The sequence below is a fragment of the Pithys albifrons genome, chromosome 3 (assembly GCF_047495875.1).
Source record: "Pithys albifrons albifrons isolate INPA30051 chromosome 3, PitAlb_v1, whole genome shotgun sequence".
NCBI lineage: Eukaryota > Metazoa > Chordata > Aves > Passeriformes > Thamnophilidae > Pithys > Pithys albifrons.
In genome coordinates, this window is record NC_092460.1 from 20,617,112 (window position 1) to 20,637,274 (window position 20,163).

General features: G+C 47.2%; 1 protein-coding gene across 3 annotated transcripts in view; it reads right to left on the bottom strand.

Annotated features, from left to right (window-relative positions):
• PHF2 (PHD finger protein 2) overlaps positions 1 to 20,163 on the bottom strand; it is a 78,851-nt gene that overhangs the window by 37,520 nt on the left and 21,168 nt on the right. For all 3 annotated transcript variants that reach the window (XM_071550912.1, XM_071550911.1, XM_071550910.1), the window contains exon 2: positions 5,443 to 5,528. In XM_071550912.1, coding sequence (XP_071407013.1) covers positions 5,443 to 5,528 — 86 coding nt within the window. The remainder of the gene's footprint in view (positions 1 to 5,442; positions 5,529 to 20,163) is intronic.

Below are 20,163 nucleotides of genomic sequence, written 5' to 3' on the forward strand. Positions count from 1 at the left end.
AAGAAAAGAAAAGAAAAGAAAAGAAAAGAAAAGAAAAGAAAAGAAAAGAAAAGAAAAAAGATGTAAGGGCACCACATCTGCAATTCCCAGACTTTAAAGGGAATTATTATGGCTCAGGCCTGGAGAGATGACAGACTGAGGCCCCTCCACTGTGTTCCCAGTGGGGGATGGACACACAGGCGAGTCCATCATGGATAAAGGGCCAGCAGGAATAAGCCCATGTGAGTCAGTCAAGTGTCAGTGTGGCTGCGCCCTGCCTCTGACAGCTGGATAACACAGAGCAGGAAAAACTGGTCCCACTTTTTCCCTGAGTCAGCACAATCTGCCTCAGCTGTTCTCACTCACTTTGGTAGGAATTTTTTTTCCATATTCCTATCACTTAAACCCTCGGTTAATAGAATTTTCATGTCACAACATACTTTTGGTTTCCACCCTTGTTTTACATCATGAAACTCAGTATTTTACCCCAAGGCCACACCTCTTACCAAAAGAGTGAGAGGAGGCATCAGACTCCTCACAGATGGTACCCACTCCTCAGGCTTTGCACATACACCCACACACACACACCCCACCTCCCCCCCCCCCCCCCCCATACACACACACACACATCTACACAATTTTCCATTTGAAAGGAATCTGGAGGCCACAGTTATAAGTCATGAGATTTGGAAAGAGGTAACTGCTTTCCCGACCACAACCTCAGAATGACTCCAGGAAAGACATCTCCCAGTGAGTCCATCCCAGGTTTTGCACAAAGCATGTTGGGTTTATTAGTTCCATGCAGGCTCCAGCCTAGCTGGAGATATTCATTAAAGCTGCTAGTTCTTTATCTTAATGACTCTCAGGCTTAGTGTATTAATTCAATGCTCCTGGTAACAAAGGAAACAAGCCTGGCTTGAATGCCAAACCTTCCTCCTCTCCCTCCCTTTCCAACCACCATCTCCTCCCCCTCTCTGCACACCGTAATCAACCTCAGGAGCGTGTTGATTGCTCCTGCACTCTGAGTGCAAGTCCCAGGGAAAGAGGTGTCACTTGCCACAAGCAAAATTAAAGAGCTTGTCCTATGAGCATGTTCTCTTATTACACTTCAGATAGCACAGAGTGTTGGGAAATAAAAGCAACAAATCAGTGCTGAATTAAGGAATTCACTGTAACTCTTGCAAAACCTCCAAGAAGTTATTTCTCTCAGCACCAAGCACTGGCAGGCACCCACCTCTCCCATGTACCTCTCCCAAGTACCTCTCCCACTCACATCTCCCACTCACCTCTCCATCCTGCCCTTGTATCCACCTCTTCCATCCACTTCTCCATCCTCCTCATGTATCCACCTCTCTCCTCCACCCCTCAATCCACCTCTCTTGCAGAGGCACCTTGGATGCCTCTGCCATCAGAACATTCCCAGAAGGGGCTGTCTCCCACACAGCTGCAGTCCATTAAACTACATCAAACACTCTGCCCTTGGCCTATTTTCAGCCATTCTTTCTATACTTCATTTTTACCATGAACACCACAGTAAGGACTGAAGGCCCATTCCCATGTGCAACAGATTCCAGCTTTGTCCAGAAAAGCTGCTTTTACAGAAATGATCATAGATTTCTTTGTCTGCAGAACTTTCTGATCCAAATTTGACCTTCAGAATGTCTAACAGTGGAAAAAAGGGAATGTATTTTTATTAAAATTGTATCTCAAAAAGAAAAAATCACAGGTATACTTGTATTATTTCAAATGTATTTGTGTAGAAGGGATCATCGAACTGAATGTTCAGGAAGAATTTCTTCACTGAAAGGGTGGTCAAGCATTGGAATGGGTTGCCCTGGGATGTGATGGATTCACCATCCCTTGAAGAAAAGGCTGGATGTGACACTCTGGTCTAGTTGACAAGGTGGTGATTGGCCAAAGGTTGTATTTGATGATTTTTGAAGTTTTTTCCAACCTAAATGATTCTATGAATTCTATGATTCTATGAAGTCTGTGAACTTTCCACTAGACCAGGGTGCTTCCACTAGAGCAAGAGTACCCAAAAGCACCTTGTGAGTTCTCTGTTGATCTGTATTAAAGGTTGTAACTACTTAAAACCAGCCTCAGTCTGACTTTGGGTCACTTGCAGCTCTGTAGTATCACTGATTCCAAAGGATCTCTCCTGATTTTCAGTGCTGCAAATGAGGCAGCAATCAAACCAAGCATTTCAAATTGTGTTATGAAAATGAGCCAAGCCTGCCCAAACGAAGCCCTGACATTTTATTGAAATGATGTCAGAAAATGTTGTATGAATATGGATGATTTTTCCCAAACACATTTCATTAAAAGGGAATGGCTCAAGACGCCATGTGACAGGAAGCAATCTTCTGAGAGCAGCCACTCACCACAGTGGTAACGTGGAAAAATGGAAGGAGAGGAAAAGGATTTTTAAATTTGACATCTGGAAAACATATCTGGGGGACAGCGTGCTCCAGAAACACACGTATATTTTTAAATCCAGACGAGTTGCATAACAGACAATCGGTGTCTGTGTTTCCCTTCGCTAATCACGGCGTAATTAAATCCTACCGGTGAACTACTGGTGCTGGAACAACTCTTCCTCGTTTATTCCAAAGCTGATAGTGCTGGATAACGAGTTTAAACATATACTGGGGCACTTAATAAGCCAATGGAAGCGGTGGCCCCGCCAACGTTCCTGCATGCAGATTCCCACCAGCTGGAATGCACTGAGCCACGCTGCTCCTGCTTCGCTTCATCCAGCTTTGCACTTCCCTGGCCTCTTGCACCCTGCAAGGAGGGGCTACAGGATAACAGCCTCCCTTTTCCACAGGATCCATGATTCCACATGTTAGTGAGGGAAATGGCTGTGCAGCTTGTGAGCTTGTCACCAGAACTCCAGCTAAGGTTAGCAACAGTTAATGTTGAAATGAAATCTGTGCACTCTACAGCTTTGATGGTTGGGGTTACATGTTGTTAAACTGTCTGTGACATGTTTGAAGGGAGGAAACAAAGTGGCATTGCTGTCCTGCAGGATGGGGCATTGGTCTGTGCTCCCTCCACGTGCCATCTCCAGCAGCGTGGGCAGCAGGTCAAGGGAGACCTTCTGGGACCCCCCCTGCAGCTCTGTCTCCAGCCAAGGGGCCCCCAACATCGGAAGTACATGGAGCTGCTGCAGCAAGTCCAGAGGAGGCCACAAGGATGCTCCAAGGGCTGGAGCCCCTCTGCTATGGATCAGGCCAGGAGAGCTGGGGGGGGTCACCTGGAGAAGACAAGACTCCAGGGAGACCTGAGAGCCCTTCCAGTGCCTAAAGGGGCTCCAGGAGAGCTGGAGAGGGACTGGGGACAAGGGATGGAGGGACAGGACAAGGGGGAATGGCTTCCCACTGGCAGAGGGCAGGGATACATGGGATATTGGGAAGGAATTCCTGGCTGGGAGGATGGTCAGGCCCTGGCACAGGTTTCTCAGAGAAGCTCAGGCTGCCCCATCCCTAAAAGTGCCCAAGGCCAGGCTGGACAGGGCTTGGAGCACTCTGGGCTGGTGGGAGGTGTCCCTGCCCATGGCAGCACTTCCCGCTGGGATTCATGGCACAGGCTCAGGGACGTACCAGTGCATTTTTATTTGGATAAAAAGAACTGCATAGACAAAAAGCTTCTTAAAAGCATCAGAATATTGATGCCCATTCAACTCTTCTCATCTCAGCTGCTACATTAAACTTGTAATCTTTTAATCAAAACCGCCATTTCTTAAATTCTAGGATGATGCACCCCATTTTATAGAACTGATATTCAGTTCCTGATTATACACTTTTGTTCCTGCTGTCTGGGTTTTTTCCTTCTCACTGAAAAGTAGGTGCCTTTCATCCTTCATAATTCAAAATGAAGGGAAGGAAATCAAAATATCAGACTCATCTCAATGTTACACAGAACTAACAGAGGCTGGAGATCCTCTGCTACTGCTTCCATCCCAGGTCAGGAACAGCCTGGGAGTGCCTGCAGTCACCCTCCCTTTTCAGCACAACCCTTCCAAATCCCAGAGTATTCACTTCAATATGATTTGTGGTTATTTCTGTGACCAATTTTCAGAAATCTTCCAACAAAACACTAGAAAGGCTCATTCTTTTAATCCAGAGCATTTTGGAGGGACATATTGATTTTGTTAAGTCTTTCAGAACCAGCCTCCCAAGGGGGATTTCCCCTCCTGAGGGGGATTTTGCCTCCCAAGGGGGATTCCCCCTCCCGAGGGGGATTTTGCCTCCCAAGGGGGATTCCCCCTCCTGAGGGGGTTTTCGCCTCCCAAGGGGGATTTTCCCTCCCAAGAAGGATTCCCACTCCCAAGGGGGATTTTGCCAGCTTCCCAGTTTGTGGGTGCCCCGTTCAGGTCCCAGTTGTTGGCAGACCCTCTGGGAGACAGGAACAGCTTCAGGTCATTCAGGTTTTCAGTTCATGCTTGACTTTTAAACACTCATAGTTGAAAAACAATTCCCATTTTTGCCAACAAAACAAACATTTCAGGCTTCTCCCCTTTCCCACTAGATTTTTTTAAAACTTTAACAAGTAAGGCAATGCAGAAATAATTGCTTGGGTTAAAAATTCTGAATTTTAACACAAAAGAAGCCACTTTCCAGGCATTCCTTATTTCATAATTAAAAAAGGACTGTTAGGATTCCTTTGGCTTCTGCAGATAAGCAACCTACTCATCCTGTGCAGAATGCCCTGAGGCTGCAGAGCAGCAAGATCCTCCCCACCACTGTTGCTTATTTACAACAACTGGTTTTCCAGTGAAGCATTTCATCTTTCACAGGGACTGGTTTCTTTTCTTTTTTTCCCCCCATTGTATAATAGAAAGAAATTGTGAATTAATCTGACCAAAGCAAACACATCCCACGCTTCTTTCCCAGACAAAACTCCCACTGAGATCAACTGTCACTTTCACTCAGGAGAACCTTTTCCTGTGAAAGAACTGCAAGAATTGGCACCCTCAGTGCATCCTACAATTTTGACTGCCATGGAAATTGCTGCAGCTCCATATCCAGGCCAAGCACAACAAACTGTTTCTTACTCTTCTCCTCTACACATGGAGAACACTGTGCAGCTTCCAAAACTCCCTGTATTAGAACCAGCTGCCTCCGCAGGGATTTTCTAGCCCACATTCTTGAGTGTGGGCACAATTCATGCATGGAAGGATGCTCATTTTTCTTGAGGGACCAGGGACTGCAGTTCTCCAGGTAAGTGCCTTTCCTGAGCTCACACACGTGCCTGAGGCCAGGCAGGAGCTGCAGCCAAAGCTCCAAGATCCAACCCACGGTGTCCTCCTACTAACATGTTTTTTCAGCTCCTGGTTTGAATTCCAATATTTATGGCACATGATACGTAGGCCCTTTTGTAATGACAGAAATAAAAAGCTCCTTTTCTCCAAACGCAGCCCCTGCTGTGTGTGAGGCCTGGCCACACACTGGTACTCACAGGTCGACTTTCCGTGGGTTTTCTCACAATTCGGGCAATGATAGATGTCAATATCTGGTGCCTCTTCCTCTTCCACACCAACACAACTGAAATATAAGAAGGTAAATATGACATTAGCCTGGGTCCATCTCCAAGCACACAATTAATAATGAAAACTCTGTTTATTTGCCATGCAGCCAACACTGACTGCCAAGAGCTCCATCCAAACCAGGTTTGGGTGCACTGGACACTGACACAGGCAGGGTTTTGTAGCCCACACTCCCGATGTGGTGTCACAAAAGCTGTGAGCCAGAAGCCCACTGTGGACCTCCATGAAAACCTGGCAGAAAGTCCCACAGAATATTTTTTATTCCAGGGAGACCTATACAGAGTTCTTCCAGCACCATCCCCCATCAACCTGATGAACAAAACACATCTTCTTCACCAAGTGCACATGGGCAGCTGGGAGGAACCAGAGAGACCTTGGCAAGGGATACCATGTAGGTTCCACCTCTATTCCCATATAGGAAGATGAGGAGGGAAAGAAAACACACAGCTCAGCACTTCTGGCTGCCAAGGGGATTGGCTCTGCTGGGAGCCAACTGGGATGGTTTTGGATGGCTCGACACAGCAGCAGCACCCACAGTCTTGGGCACACAACATGGACACAATCCAACAGGGAACACAGCGCTGAGGAGCAACAAAACCCAACAGCAAAATGTGGAAACACCCAAGACAAGAAGCTGCTGCACAGAGCAAGTGCTGAGCAGTCCCAAAGAGCCCAGTTCCAGCTGTTCCTGCCCAGAAGGAAGTGCAAACAGGACTCTGCTCCTGCTGCCTCTGTCAGGAGTGGCCCAGACTTCAAGGCACATTTCCTGCACAGAGAAAAGAGTTCAGTGGGGTGCTGTGAGATCCAGCCCTTGGCCATGGCTCCGTGGGAGCTGAGCTAGGCAAGAACGCCCATGAGACACACCAAAGGCACCTTAAGCCCCAGCACAAGCAATGTTGGATAACATGAGCAAGGCTGGATGACACCAAGAGCTCTCCCGGGAATTCTCTACTTCACAACCTGAAATGCCTCCTTTGGTGCCCTGCAGTGAGCACAGAGCACCTCTCAGTGCTCCTCAGCTATCAGAGAACACTAAAACAGCTCTTCTGCCAGTGAAAGGGCTTGGGCACGGGTCCTACAATGCCATCTCCATGCGCAAGGATGTGTTCTGCCTCCTGGCAGCCCTCCAGCAGTGCCAAGAGATGATGAGTGCAGGAATTCAGAGGGTTTGGCTGCTGTTTCTGCCCTGTGGGAAGCCGAGCAGAGGATGGTTGCTCCTCTCCCCTAGGCCAGGCAGCAGGGTGGGTCAGTCTTATCAAGTTTCTCACAGAATCTCTCAAAACATTCTCATTCTGTCCAAGCTCTGCAGGACAACACCCATGTGTCCAAAAATGAGTTCAACAACTGGAGAAGTTCATACAGAGCAGACACACCAGCAGCATCTGGTAGTGGTGCAGATGCAGGGAGGCCTCCTGGGTGCTGGGATAAAGGAGGGATAACACATGATCATGGTCCCACCTCTTCAATAGAAGTCCCTGGGAACCTCCTACCCGACTCTGTGGAGCTCAGGGCTCTTTGGTGCCCTTGGCAGGCTGTGCAGGTACACATGAACCAACACTTGCACACCTGGGGCAGGGGGCACAGCTGCTAAAATTCACTGTGACCCCCCACTCCCAAGCCCCTGCCTACTCTGAGGTGCATGGGGATATGTAACAGTGCACAACACCATCACAAACCACAGACACACCTGCTGCTGCAGAAAGGCATCAACAAAACCAAGGCTGCAACCATGCTGGGAAAGGCCAAACTAGCTAAGATGTAGAAACACATCTTTTTTATTATCACTGTAAATGTTTTGTCCAAATTAAGACCCTGCCAGAAACCTTGTTGCAGCTGTCAGTGTGAGAGCCAGCTTCCTCCAAAACAAAGAGCCCAGGGTGAGAGAAGCCCTGCAACCAAAGCCAGAGACTCTCATCAATGTGAGCTCAGCCTGGGAACAGGAATAATTATTTCAGAATCATGTTGAAGCAATTGCAGATTTGGCTGATTTTTTTTCATTAAACAGTTACTTGAAAAAATACAAAATTTGTATGTGTCCCTGGGCAGGCAGCACAGAAAACTGAAGCCTGCAGACGGCAAAAACCATCATCACAACAGTCCAGTCCTCTGAGTCCAGCACATACGGAGAGAAAAATATCAAATGAGTAGAAAACACCAGAAAAATGGCAGAAAAATACCAGATTAATAGGTGGAAAATTTAAACAAACGCTGGCAGATTAGAACCAGAGTAAGAGAATGTAGAGGATTCCTCTATCCACAAAGCTGCATCAGCTGCTTATGCCACTGGATTCAGCTTGCTAAGCTCACTAAAGGTATGGATTAGGCTCTCTACAAGGGTTTGAAAAGCCTATATTTAGCTAAAGGAAGGAGATGAGACGTTTGGGCACTGGGTGGGAGGAGGTCTGACCAGCTATGGTGCAGGGCGATGGTTGCAGTGTGGTGGGAGCCATTGTTCTGAGAGCAAGTAAAACCTCTAACAAGAACAAGGCAGAGAAGTAAAAATAACTGACCTCAAACTCCAGTGGGCCCCTAGAACACATAGTCAACTTTTCCAGCTACAGAATGGCTTTGGATAAGGTTTGGCCACTTACAGCTGCTTGCAGGCAGAGGCTGTTGCCCTCACTGTGTGGGAAACTGGGAGTGTGAACGGTCCAGGGGATCCCGCAAGTGACCTGCCTTGGGGATCTGTAACCTTTAAAATAAGGACCCAGTCCAGTTTGTGCCCCTCTTCTAAACCAGCAGAGCTTGGCTCACCAGCTACTGCCACCTTCAGGACTGTTGGTGGCTCCCACGTGGATACAGGCACAGGAAACTGCATTGCCATGGTTAAAGCCACACTGCCAGACAGCCCCTCGAGACTGTTCCTGCCAAGAGAGGAACAAGGGTCTCCTGCTGCCTGTATTGGGTTTATGTGGCAGGATTTGGCTAGAAGGGGCCGTGACTGACCCTTGGGTTGGTCTGAGCATTTCCACCTGGGAATAAGAAACAGAAGGGGACTGCCAGCCTTGGTATAGAAGCCAGGACCCAGTTCTGAAGCATCTTTTCCTCAATTTAATAATGTGTTTTTTCTCAGGGTGGTTAATTACCAATAGAATAGAATCAAAGCATTTCTGCAGCTGAAAAAAAAACAAGTCATCTACAGTGGTGTCCTGCCCCTCAGCCCCCAAATTCCAGCACGAATGGAGCTCTGTGGTTTGCATCTATTGGCTTTTTCCATGAGAACACTCCGCTTTGGTCCCTCTAGTTTTTTAACTCAGCCCAAGAGAAACACAAACTTGAAAAAGACTCAAACCAAGCGCTCGATTCCCTACAATCATCAGTCAGGTATAGAGGCAGCCAACATGGGATCACAGCTGGCACAGGAGCACAGCTGGCACAGGAGCACAGCTGGCACAGGAGCACAGCCAGTACAGGATCACAGGTGGTGTGCCTGGGATCAGGCAGTGTGCTCAGGATCTAAATGGTGTGTTCAGGATCCAGGCAGTGTGTTCAGTATCCAGATGGTGTCCTCAGGATCCAGGGAGTGTGCTCAGGATCCAGGCAGTGTGCTTGGGATCCAGGGAGTGTGCTCGGGATCCAGGGAGTGTGCTCAGGATCCAGGCAGTGTGCTCGGGATCCAGGGAGTGTGCTCAGGATCCAGGAGATGTGCTCAGGATCCAGGCAGTGTGCTCAGTATTCAGATGGTGTCCTCAGGATCCAGGGAGTGTCCTCGGGATCCAGGCAGTGTGCTCAGGATCCAGGTACTGTGCTCAGTATTCAGATGGTGTCCTCAGGATCCAGGGAGTGTGCTCAGGATCCAAGCAGTGTGCTAAGGATTCAGGCAGTGTGCTTGGAATCCAGGTGGTGTGCTCAGGAACCAGGTACTGTGCTCAGTATTCATAGCGCTCTATGCTCAGGATCCAGGCAGTGTTCTTGGAATCCAGGTGGTGTGCTCAGGAACCAGGTACTGTGCTCAGTATACATAGTGCTCTATGCTCAGGATCCAGGCAGTGTGCTTGGGATACAGGCAGTGTGCTCAGGATCAGTGGTGGTCTGCTCAGGAGCAGGATCCTGAAGCAGTCCCACAGCAGGGTCAGTGTGAACCCTGGGTGTGGTACCTTTGTCAGGGAACACCTGGGAAAAGGTCCCAGTAGCACTGTTGGGTGATTATTCAAATCCTCCAGTGAGATGGAACCAGAGGTACCTGGTTCAGCAAAGGAATGTTGAGGCAGAGCTGCCCAGGAACATGCAGGTAATGGGGAACATGGAGCAGGAGGCAGAGCTGGAGTAGCCTGGGGAGCAACAGCAGGAACAGACTGATCTACTTCGTTTCTACCAGCAGCCCAAGAATCCATTTCCAAAAGCCCAGACACCCCAAACCTGTGTGCTGACATCCTGGCAGGATCCTGCTCTGCTGCAGGAACTCCCACATTCAGGAGAGCCACATTTACACCTGCCAGTCTGTGAAGGAGGTGGGAAACTCACCCTGCTGTTTGCACAGCACAGGCACCATTCCATGGTCAGAGGGGCACAAGCAATATCTGGGTGACTCCCAGCAACATACTCAGGGGTGGATGTCTCTAACTGTGAATTATCTCCTGATGCTGCTTTTTGCCTGTGTGATGGTGAAGGCATGTGGCAGGATCAAATACGTCCCTATGGAAAGCACCAGGTTCCCAGAGTGGATTAGAAGGAGAAAATTTTTCCCTGGTGAAGGATAGAATCACAGAGGCACGGAATTCTTGGAAAAGCCCTCAAAGACCATTGAGTCCAACCATTCCCCAGTGCTGCCAAGGCCACCACTAACCCATGTTCCCAAGTGCCACATCCACACAGCTTTTAAATCCCTCCAGGGATGATGACTCCACCAGTGCCCTGAGTAGCCTGTGCCAGGGCTGAACAAATCTTTTGTGAGGAAATTTTCCCTAAAAAACCCTTCACAGACATGCTACAAAGCCCCACATTTGCTGTCCCATCAGCATTAAGTCCCGAGGGGCTGCAGCCATGCAGTGCCAGTTGGGAACCGGGGATGCAGCTGCATGGGCAGGGATGGGGGATGCAGGAACAGCACCCACTACCATCACTCATAGCTGAGGAAACACTCCTGTCCAAACACAGCAAGATGGCCTAAGAGATTAATCACCATGCATGCAGGAATGTCTTGTGGAACAATTTAAACCAACCTAATGGGTGATTTTGAAATGGTTGTTAAGTGATTTAACTCAGGTTGAGGCAGCGTAACGCTAATTTGATAACAAGATAAAAGGGAAACATTATTACCAATGTATTCAGATTTCACAGAAAGTGTTGTAGGGAACAAAATAATAATAATGACAAGTAAAGGCTTTGATATTGCAGCTGCTTAGGCTGATATCTCACCCATGTTACAGTGACTTAAAGGAGAATTAGCACATTAGAAGCTTTTGCAGTCAGAGGCTACAAATTACATTTTTATTAGAAACTCTGCCCTTTGCCACTTTAAAATAAAATTGCTTCTGTGTTTGCAGTGAAGAGATGTTCAAGTTTCAGTATTCTGATGAAGTTGACAATGATTTTTCTTATGCAGGCAATAATAATGAAAGGTGCATAAATTAAACTGGGTTTATGGCATGAATGTTCCTGGGGACCTTGATTTGTCATCTGCAAGGAGGTGATATTTTACATAGTTTTAGGAGAAAAATTAATTACTTGTTCCACCAAAACCATGTCATCTCCATTATCAACCAGAAGACAAGTATAGAAAGACATGAAAAAATAAAATAAACAAGCAAAAGGCTCTTTGATGGGAAAAAAAATCAAATCTATGGATACAGAAATAGAGCGGAAGGAAAAATAAGCTGACACCCCATTTCCTGAGGCCAACTGAAGCCATACACTTTATCTGCTCCTGAGGACCATTCCAAACATAGGTGAGACACTGGTTGTCCAGACACTGGGATTTGGGAGAAGGTTGTCAGCCAGCACAGATGGGAATGACAGGGGCTCATGGATGCTCAGCATCTGCTCCTGGGAGAGGATGACACATCCTTCACTCTGTGCCAAACAGCAAACACTGACCAAATAAACTGGCCTGGATATTTTCCTTTGGAATTCACAGGTATAGTTAATCTGCTGGATAACACTGCTCAGCATTCATCTGGCAGTAACAACTCCCTGCAAGAGCAATGGAGTGTAGCAAAGGAGACAGCACTTGTCTCCTCTTCACTATGGGCAGGTCCCAGTGTACCTTCCACAGGAAGCAGGCTCTGTACAGGAAGTCCTCTAGCAGGTCAGCCTCAGCTTATTTCCCAAGCCAACAGAACCCAACAGAGCAGCAAAGACATTAAGAGTTCATCAAAAGAGTGGTCAAGTGCTGGCACAGCTGCCCAGGGCAGTGGTGGATTCCCTATCTCTGGAGGGATTTAACAGGCATGTGGATGTGGCACTTGGAGACACGGGTTACTGGCGGCCTTCCAACTAAATGATTCAATGATCTTAAAGGGCTTTTCCATCCCAAATGTCTCCATGATTCTATGACCTTCTATGAGACGGAAGGGGCACCCTCACCCCTCCACAACTACACCTTGGGCTAGTTGGCACAATCTGTGTATTAAAGCTTGAATCCTGCTTTCAACATTTACCCTTTACCAGAGGCATGTTGAAAGCTCAGAACATTTTAACAGCACTAAAAATGACACATCAACTATTATTTCACATAGCCACATGTCTGTTTCTCCTCTCCTTAAATGAGCCCAGTTGCAAATCACTTTATTCCCAGAAACAAACTGGTACACCAGCTATCTGTTAAGCCTTGGAAAGTGGTGACAGATTTCATACTTTTCTTGTCTTTCTCTTTTTCTTCTCCCCTCTCCTCTGTTCCACTCCCCTCCTCTACCCTTCCCTTCTCTTCCCAAACCTTCCCAAACCTTCCCTACCCAAACCTTCCCTTCTCCAGCACAGAAGAAATCATGGCATTTTTATAGGTGATAAAGGTCATCATTATTGATTAACCTGATCTCACCCCATCCTTTAATGACTGGTATCATTTCTTGGTGTGAAATGTGTTGCACAATAATGCTCTGCCTTAACAATAAGGTGTTGTTTGCACAGCAGACACCTGTCCAGCTCCAGGAGCCTCCACCACCAGAACAAAGCCAGAGGTACCACAGGAAAAACAGGATTTCCCAGCAGTGGAGAGGCTCAGCTTCACTTTTTGATGCCAGCCCAACATTAAGTGACAGCAGTTTTTTGTGTCCATATCCTGGCATCCAGAAATGCAACAGCCAACACCGTGGTCACAGGAGATGCCAAGAAAAGACATAAAAGGAGAGAAGGAAGAGAGCAAGGAATGAGCTGCTCCATGGGTTCACTTCTTCTGGGCTATTTTCCTGGTGGCTGTTGCAGGGTGAACTCTGACCAGAGCTCTCCCTGTGTGCTCTCCAGAGCAAACAGACAAGCCTTTTCCTAAGCAGAAGCATTTGTCTCATCTAATCAGCCACACATTTTCAGTTACTTTTTGAACTAAAATTTAGATTTCTGTCATTCCATGATTCCAAACAGGCACAGCACCATCCATCCTGCAGCTTCCCCCTGACCACGTGCTGCACAAAGGAGGTGCACAGGGTGCAATCCAGCCCCAGGTTGAGGACAGCATGGGAAGCATCAACCCTGACCAGCCCCTGGGATCAGTGCCAGCAGCCCAGAACAGCCCTCCAGCCTCCACCAAGACCCATATCCAAACTCCAATGAGGAAAAGGGGATAAATGGGGAGTCAGGTCACAGCACCCCTTCCAGCACTCACAGTGAGGGCTGTGCTGTCCCAGGGGCACAGGGTGGGATGCATGGCCACTTCTGCCATGTTCATTATTTGGGAATTCTTTGAGGCATGAGGATGGTGCTCTTTCTGATGTTTGTGCTGCAAGTTCATCGCTGATTGCAGAGCAGATGCCCTTTCCCTTTGGAAAGGGGAAAAGAGTAATTCTTGTAACAGCATGGGTGAAAAATGCCAACGGAATTCAATTCCAGGCAGGAGATGCTCTCCCAGCCTTTTCATCCCAGTGCTTTGGCCTGTTGTAGGAGCTGCTGTCCTGGACAAACTCAGCTCCTTGGCTGACTGAACCGCATTTTGTGATTTTTTCCCCAAACTTGTGGTATGCAGCAGAGCATTCCCTTTGGGAGAAAACATGAATTACTTGACCTCTATAAAACTATTTGTATAAGTGAGAGAACTCAGGACCTCACTGAAAAACAAACATTACAGCCAGCTAAGACAGCTGTATGATATTTTTTTAATTGCAACTGGCCAAGGGACTTCAGGGAGGTTACTGGCCAGTGCAGGTGCTTGGCACCTCTGTGTTGAAGAGAATAATCTGCTTCATGGCTGGTGTGAAGCCCCAGTTCTGCAGTGCACAGGTGTGTGGACCACCTCTGTGTTTATCACAGACCCACATCTGCCAAGGGCTCAACAGAAATCCCAAATCACAAGGAAAATTCCCCACCCAGGAAAAGGATTGGCTGCTTGGGATATGGGCTTACTGCTACCATTGGAAGTGGCAACCTGCACTGAGCTCACCAGAGAGCAAAACCCAGAGGCAGAGGTTTAAAAACAGGGGCTGGACACTCTTCAGATGGATCATCCCAAACTGCAAGAAAACCTAAAATAAAACTAAGCACAGAAACAGAATGCAGCCATTGGGAACTGAACTCCAGATCTTATGTCATCAGCAAAAGCCAGATTCTTCAAGCCTGAGTCATACAACAAGCTTAAAAACACCAGAAACAAATCATATATAGCAACTGGGGCCATTATCACAGGACCTATTTCCCTCAGGTGTAATAGTTTTGTTCCTACTACACTAGGAATGATCCTCCTCCCCTGCTATTTTTGTGAGTGGGTCAGGTGGGATGGAAAAGGCTCACTGGTTTTAGACCTGACCCACTCCCTGCTGTCCTCGGTGATCTCCACACATTACAAAGGAAAGAAAAGAGTAACTGGTTTTTTCCGTCATGGCAACACATGGCCTGAGAGGAGACAGATCCTTTGAGCAAACATCTTGCCTCTTGTTTTCCAAGGGTGTACTGGGGCATCTGGTGTCCAGGGACTCTGAAAGGACACCATGAGAGCTGGTAAAAAATCCTGATAAACCAACTTCTCACTTATTCATACAATTATGAAAAGTAATCATTAATAAATCAGTGCAAATCTACTTCTCATCTGTCACAGTTTGGTCAAACCAACCAAGATACTTTCAACTTTGAATATATAACACATTCAATGTAACTCTTCAAAATCCAGCAGTCCCAGAGGTTACTTTGGAAAGTAAGGAGCTTGAGGAACCACTGGGTATCCACTGCAAAGATTAAGCCCAGCTCTTGCAGCTCTGACAATAATGGAGGGTACAACTGCATCACAAGTGGGTACCAAACCAGCCTGGGGCCCTGAGGGTCCCTGTGGGGCTCTGGGCTGTGGTGACACAACCAAAAGCTGCTGCTGGTGGCCTTGCCTACACTTCAGCCTGGTTGTACCAAAGCAGCTCCTGGGCAGCCATGCTCAAAAAAGCCTGTGCTCATGGGGACATAGGTAAGTTTCTAGATTTCCAAAGCATAAACCAAATTTCTTCTCCACAGCACCCAAGAAACCAAAGCCCTGGCACAGGTTGCCCAGGGAAGCTGTGGCTGCCCCATCCCTGGAAGTGTCCAAGGCCAGGTTGGATGGGGCTTGGAGCAACTTGGGTCTTTCAGAACTCTTCTAACCCAAACCATTTTGTGACTCTGTGATTCCATTTCATCAGGAAAACAAGTTGCTCAAAGGTGGCTGTTCCCTACACTGCAGGCAGTGACATAAACACTGGGGATGCCAATCCAGGAAAATAACAATCTTTATGATTAGCAGCACGAAAAGCTTGATGTCCTTTCACATGGGTGTCCATGCTCATTTCAACATGCCACAGGTAACTAATTGCTGCTTTAGTTTTCAATATATTCCCTTAGAAAGGGTAAGGAATTCACCGAGGAAACAGATGGCCTTTGCTTAGGGGTGTGTGTGCTGGTGAATCATTTCACTCCACAGCCCCCACTGACTTAGAGGTCTTTTCCAGCCTCTTAGAGGACTTCTCCAAACTTAACAATTCCAGGGTTCCATGACTCTGAAGGCCCAGCTCCATCTGGATTCAGGGCACTTTTTGGTGCCCCTGGCTTTGCCATCCGGAGGGGGTGGCAGTGACTGGGGCCACAGCCCTGGCTCCATCCTCTGCCACTGGATACCTGAGCAGGGGCTTGGCTCTGCCCTCCATGAGAAGCAGAGAGCCAGGGAGACCCAATTCTGCTTTCTGAAGACACCATAAGTAGGTCATGAGAGGAGCAGAGATGTGATCTGACTCTCACTTGTGCTTTAAGCAAAACATGTTAATTTACAAGATGAAAACAGCCCCAAAGAGACAGGAGGCTGTGTGGAAGACAAAGCATTAACATAAATAAACTGTGAAACCTCCTCACTGCCCCTTTCCTGGCACAGGAACGGAGGCAGGGATGTGTAGGAAGAAGGGGAGATGTGCTTTTGCTGTGGTGCTCTGGCTACAAGAGGCTGCAGCAGTGCCACAGGAGCCCAGGAATGGCACATTCCAGGGACCACAAACATGGGAACCTACAGAGCCTCACCAAAAGGGAAGTTCACACAGAAACTGCAATCATCTAAGCCAACTCTTGCTCTTGCAGCCCCTCTTCCATGCAAGTGGGAGCTGAATGTGGATATTCTTATGCCCTGTTGATTGGAAGAAACCTAAATATGGGAAAGGAAATGAAAAAGGGAAAAACACACATATTGAGCCAAAATGAATGAATGTCAGGAATCCTAAGGCTGTCTTTACAATGCACACAGATCTATCCCATGCCTTCTCACACCTGGATGTTCCATTCTCTGTCAAATACATTTCCTGGGTTTCGGAGGAAGTTCTATTTACAGTCCCTTTTCTCACTGCAATATTCAAAAGAACTTTTCCTTAAGTTTAGCTTCTGATTAAGTTGTATCATTTTATTATATTCTATTGTATTATATTTTCTTTTAATTATTGTACTCTATTTTATAATTTCATTTTATTTTATTTTATATTTTATATTTTATTTTTATTATTTCATTTTAAATTCACTACATGACACTTTAGTTTCCAGAATAAACCTCTACAAATGGACATGAATAGTGGAATTTGTCAAATTTAACCCCTATCCTCCAAAAAAATTTTGAAATAAAGTACAAAATAAAATCACTTGGGTATCTCTTTCCCACTGCAGACACAGATATGTCCCTACATGTACAAACCTACACAGTCAGACACAAAGAACATTTTCACATAACCATGGTCTTGACCATGAATAGACTCCATGAATCCATGAGGGAATTATTACTGATTTTATCTGGGAGATGTTCAGAGGCTGCTGTGTTTGAGAGGAGCCTCAGAGCCCGAGATCACGTATGTGCTGACAGACATTGAACGCTGTGACTCACCTCAGGACAGGGCTGTTCACACTCAGCCCAACTGGGCTGCTGACAGCTCACAGCTACAGAACCTCCTGAGCTGGAAAGGATCATGGAGTCCAGCTTCTGACCCTGCACAGACACCCCAACAATCCCACCCTGTCCCTGAGAGTGTTGTCCAAACACTCCTGGAGCTCTGTCAGCCTTGGGGCTGTGCCCACTGCCCTGGGGAGCCTGGTCAGTGCCCACCACCCTCTGGGGTGGATATTTTCTAATATCCAGCCTAAACGTCCCCAGTTTCACATCTTTCCCTGGGGTCCTTGGGGCACCAGAGACTTGGAGACTTGTGATAGTTTTGATCCAGGCCTTCCCTAGTAACCAGTTGTAACTAGGGAAAGGCCCGTTTCCCAGGTATTCCACACGTTTTTTTCCATGTAACAAGGGAGTACAACTAAGAGAGAGAGAGGAAGTTGCTGTTCTTCTTCCAGCAAGGCTTGGGAGCAGGGAGTCCAGGCATCAGTTTCTGATCAGAACCATGCAGGAGATCGTGCGAGGGAGAGAGTGAGAGGGAGCTGGTTTTCTTTTGAGAGTTGTTGGTGAGATTGTATTTTGCCACTTTTTTATGGGGGTTGATTGTCTGGTTTTTTTCTATTTTGTCCCTCCTTTTTCCCTGTTTCCCTTCCCTTTTCCCTTTTTCCCTGGGAGCTCCCAATGGTGTGTACAAATTGTATATGTAGTTGTAAATGTTAGAAAATATATATATTCTGATTTAATTCAGTTTCTTTCAAGTTTTCAGTTTCCTTTTGTTTTCTTTTGGGTTTTTTTTCCCTTGCTTTGAAGAGCAGGGGGAAAAGGGGAGAGCATCTTGGGCTGGGAGGCCAATTCAAACCAAGACAAGCTTCCTCTAAGGGGGTATTTGTGAGGGTTGCAGGGACCCCGTAGGGCTCTTAGGCTTGTACCCAACTCTCACTTCCATCACTTGAATTCCTGTAACATCAGTGAAACTGCTGAGGACGACCAAGGTTTTTAAGGAGTCATTAAACCATCCACCTCCTGTGTGTCTTGAGATCAACACCTATGGAGACTGACAGTGTTACTAAAACCAAGCAGTTCTGGTATCAGCAGCACACAATGAAACAACAGAAGCAGAGATGTGCATCAGCTCCACTTTTCCAGATCCAACTGTGATGTCTTCCTTTCATTCATATTTTTGGGCCTTGAGGAACCTCTGTGGTTTTTTCTGGGGCTGATAAGACGAGGTCTGGGCTTGATCCAGAAACTGAGATCAAAAAAAAGTCCAGGGTCCACCTGCAGGACTGGACCCTTGGACTGGGAGCTCCTCAAAGGGAGCAATGCCCATGGGCAGGTCCCTGCAGCACAGCACTGGTCCTTTTCAAAGCAGCTCTGCTGCAAGCCCTGAGTCAGCTACACAAGTGCATGGCTGGTGGTTCTGTGCTTTGCCTTGTTATAAATAATAAGGTTCCATTTCTTTTATAGAGCTTTGATTTGTTTCCTTTGGGAGACTCATGGGTTTTAATGGCATTAATTCCTATTTGCCAACCTTGTCCATATAAATGAGGATCTTCATTAAATGAATGTTAAGCGATGAGCACTCTAATTAGGACAGATTTAAAATGCAGTGTGTCTAAATCAGAGACTGCCCAAGATGTTCTCTTTTTTATTAAGATATAATTCAAAGGAGAATTAGTGATTAGTTTAAAAGGAATTATATTTTCTAACAACCTCTCCTCACTGAGGGAATGTACAGAGCAAGGAAATACACTTTGCTTCAGAAGTGAAGCTCAGCTCTCCCAGTCCCTACTGCTGACAGACAAGACTCTCACAAAAACGGGGTGGGTGAAAAGTGTCAGATGTGACTCTTTTCCCCTTAATTACTTTATGTCAACTCAAAACTCTATTCCATCTTGCTGTCACATAATTTAAAGTAATTAAAGACTTAGAGACTGACCCCAGCGCTCAGTCACACAATTTCAGCTGACTGCAATGTCTGTCATCTGGATGACATCAGAAGCAACACCTTGAAGAGATGAACACCTTCACCACTGACACCATGGGGACATGCCATTTATTTCACCGTGACGTATTTCCATCTACACCCAGACCTCACCATCTGCCCATCACCATCAGAGTGAGATCTTGCTCACAGCCACACCAGGCTCCCATATTGGTTTGGGTTGGAAGGGACCTTAAAGCTCATCTCATTCCATCCCCTGCCACGGGCAGGGACACCTCTCACTATCCCAGGTTGTTCCAAGGCCTGTCCAACCTGGCCTTGGACACTTGCAGGGATGGGGCAGCCACAGCTTCTCTGTCCAACCTGTGTCAGGGCCACACCACAGAGAGGAATTCCTTCCCCATATCCCATCTGATCCTGCCCTCTGGCAGGGGGAAGCCATTGTCCCTTGTGCTGTCACTCCAGGCCCTTGTCCAAAGTCCCTCTCCAGCTCTCCTGGAGCCCCTTTAGGCCCTGGAAGGGGCTTTCAGCTCTCCCTGGAGCCTTCTCGTCTCCAGGCTGAACACCCACAGCTTCTTCCCCTTCTCATTACTGGGTTTCCCAAAAGCAGATGGGAAATAAGCCAAGAGGGAGGGAACCAAAGAAAGAGGCAGTAGTAAAAGGCAGGAACAAAACAAAACTCAAGGAAAAGATTGCCAAGCTTGAATTAAACACAAAAGGTCAAGAAGTTCATTAAACAAATACCACAAAAATAACCCTCCGCTCAAAGTCACTCTCTTAGTTTTGGTTTATTCCTTGTGTAAATACACTGAAAGAAGCAGAACTGGTCCACAAAAGAATCTGGCCACATGCAAACATTTTCCCCAGGCTGGGTGGCTGTCCTGCAGCTGCAGGGAGCCAAGAAGGGCTCATCCCAGCCTGGGAGCAGAGGAAGGTGACAAAGCTGACCACACCTTTGTGCAGGCCTTCCATGGCCCCACTGCATTCCAGCCCTGCCTCAAAGGGCACTGCCAGAACTCCCACCCTCAGGGGTAACCCCACAGGCTGCAGGTGTGAAAAGCAAACTGCTCTGCACAGGTTTTGTCTCTGTTGCTTTCTTCCTCTCCTACTCCTTTTGCTGGTCACCTGTTCTTTCTGTGCCGTTTCTGTTTCATCTTCAACTGACGTGCAGGTGCCACCCAACATCTGCCAAACAGACACCAGCCCTGACACCAGCTCATGGCAGCACCT